Source organism: Fulmarus glacialis, unplaced genomic scaffold, assembly GCF_000690835.1.
Source record: "Fulmarus glacialis isolate BGI_N327 unplaced genomic scaffold, ASM69083v1 scaffold14708, whole genome shotgun sequence".
NCBI lineage: Eukaryota > Metazoa > Chordata > Aves > Procellariiformes > Procellariidae > Fulmarus > Fulmarus glacialis.
In genome coordinates this window covers 32,501-34,923 of record NW_009230249.1, presented here as the reverse complement: position 1 = coordinate 34,923, position 2,423 = coordinate 32,501, and the positions used below count along the sequence as shown (strand labels likewise).

The following is a 2,423-nucleotide window of genomic DNA, read 5'->3' as shown; positions in this document are numbered from 1 at the left end:
ATACGCTGTAAAACAATTCAGTGCAAAATACAATATGGTATGTTACAGTTTTTAATGTACATATTGTATAAGTGGAAAATATAAATGTTTCTTAACTTTATAGTATGCTGGATTTTCAAAGATTTGATTTCGATGCTATCATAACTGGAAATATCTAAAATGGGTAAGACTAGAAAAAGCTTATTTATAGGGCATGTATTTTTATTTGTAATTAGGTTGACTTTATAATAAGCTTGACTTTATAATGAGGCAGTAACATGAGAATGTTGCTAATAAAATTTTAATTGTATTTTGTATTGACTTGTTGCTGAGATTTTAGATAGCATTTTGGTGAAAGGATTGACAAATTGAAAAGTGTTATCCCTACATATATGCTCCACAAAACCTGGATGAATGGATATCAGTAGGCTACTAAAAATGTATTTTTGTAAGATAAAACATCATATTAATTCAATATCATGAAACAGATGGTACATTAAAACTTTGAGACACATTTGTAAAATGTATATCGTAAACAAAAGCTACAAAAAATATGTGTAAATACTGAATTTTTATCTTGGGTGTCATTTTTCACTCAGCAGTAAGTCAATAAGGAATAAATTTGTTGACATTAGTGAGGTTGTATCAGTTTGAAACTTGTTTAAACAGGAGGAAAGGTAGCATTTATAGGCAAATACCCTTCGTTTGAAGACATTTTGATAAACTTTTTAAGATGTACAAATGCCATATTTTATTCTTTCAAAATCTTCATCATTTAGATACTCTCTCCTGCCACACTTCATTTTCACAGGCTGAATAATAATACACTGTAGCACATAATGAATTTCTGTATACTGATGTGGGTGACAGCTTGAACAATCAAGATCATGTCCTGTTCAAGACCAACTATTTTATCTGTCCATGCTGTTCCGTATTTGCTTTAGCCAAGTGGTTTTTTTTAATTATTGTTATTATAGATGTTTTAAGGGAAGGTAAAGAATTCAGACACATTTTGTGTAAGAGTTGGTTTGCTACATTAGCCTGGGAAGAGAGGAATCGGATGAAAACACTCACTCTGATACAATCTAAGACAATCTTTCCATATGAGCATAATACCTGCATTTGCTTAATCTTCTGGTCCGAAATGTGCTATGCTGAAAGCAGTGTATTCTGTGGGAGAATGATAAATACGATTTTCCTGTTATTTTCTCTTTAATTCTTTGTATTGTACATTTGAAACAGATGCAGAGCATTAAAAAGCGTGATGAGCTGTATTTCTTTTTAATTTTTCTTTTAACCTTTTCTTTTAAAAACATGGTAACTAACTTGCTTCATTCTTTTCCTTCCTTTTATAGGGTAGCAAAATATTATAGAGTTTATGCACAAAGCAGAAGTATTATTTATATATATTTTTTTTAATTACAGGTAAAGATTATAGTTCCCAACAGCACAGCAGGTCTGATAATAGGGAAGGGAGGTGCTACAGTGAAGGCTATAATGGAGCAGTCAGGGGCTTGGGTGCAGCTTTCCCAGAAACCTGATGGGATCAACTTGCAAGAGAGGGTTGTCACTGTGAGTGGAGAACCTGAACAAAACCGAAAAGCTGTTGAACTTATCATCCAGAAGATACAAGAGGATCCACAGAGTGGCAGCTGTCTCAATATCAGTTATGCCAATGTCACAGGTCCAGTGGCCAATTCCAATCCAACCGGATCTCCTTATGCAAACACTGCTGAAGTGTTACCAACTGCTGCAGCTGCTGCAGGGCTATTAGGACATGCTAACCTTGCTGGAGTGGCAGCCTTTCCAGCAGTTTTATCTGGCTTTACAGGCAATGACCTGGTGGCCATCACCTCTGCACTTAATACGTTAGCCAGCTATGGATATAATCTCAATACATTAGGTTTAGGCCTAAGTCAGGCAGCAGCTACAGGGGCTTTGGCTGCAGCAGCTGCCAGTGCCCACCCAGCAGCAGCAGCAGCCCATTTGTTGAGTGAAGCCTCAGCCAGTGGCAGCACTGCTGGTGGTACGGCGGGGACATTTGCATTAGGTAGCCTGGCTGCTGCTACTGCTGCAACCAATGGATATTTTGGAGCTGCTTCTCCCCTAGCTGCCAGTGCCATCCTAGGAACAGAAAAATCCACAGATGGATCAAAGGATGTAGTTGAAATAGCGGTGCCAGAAAACTTAGTTGGTGCAATACTTGGAAAAGGAGGGAAAACATTAGTTGAATACCAGGAGTTGACTGGTGCAAGGATACAGATCTCTAAAAAGGGAGAATTCGTACCTGGCACAAGAAATCGCAAGGTAACCATTACTGGAACACCAGCTGCAACCCAGGCCGCACAGTATTTAATTACACAACGGATCACATATGAGCAAGGAGTTCGGGCTGCCAATCCACAGAAAGTGGGTTGAGAGCCCCTGTTAAACGTGAGATTGTT

General features: G+C 37.9%; 1 protein-coding gene across 1 annotated transcript in view; it reads left to right on the top strand.

The window, feature by feature from the left end:
* Positions 1-1,406: 1,406 nt before the first annotated feature.
* NOVA1 (neuro-oncological ventral antigen 1) overlaps positions 1,407-2,423 on the top strand; it is a 3,063-nt gene continuing 2,046 nt past the window's right edge. Inside the window, exon 1 of the mRNA XM_009584162.1 lies at positions 1,407-2,423. This exon is cut by the window's right edge and continues 2,046 nt beyond it. Coding sequence (XP_009582457.1) covers positions 1,477-2,397 — 921 coding nt within the window. The 5' untranslated portion in view covers positions 1,407-1,476 and the 3' untranslated portion in view covers positions 2,398-2,423.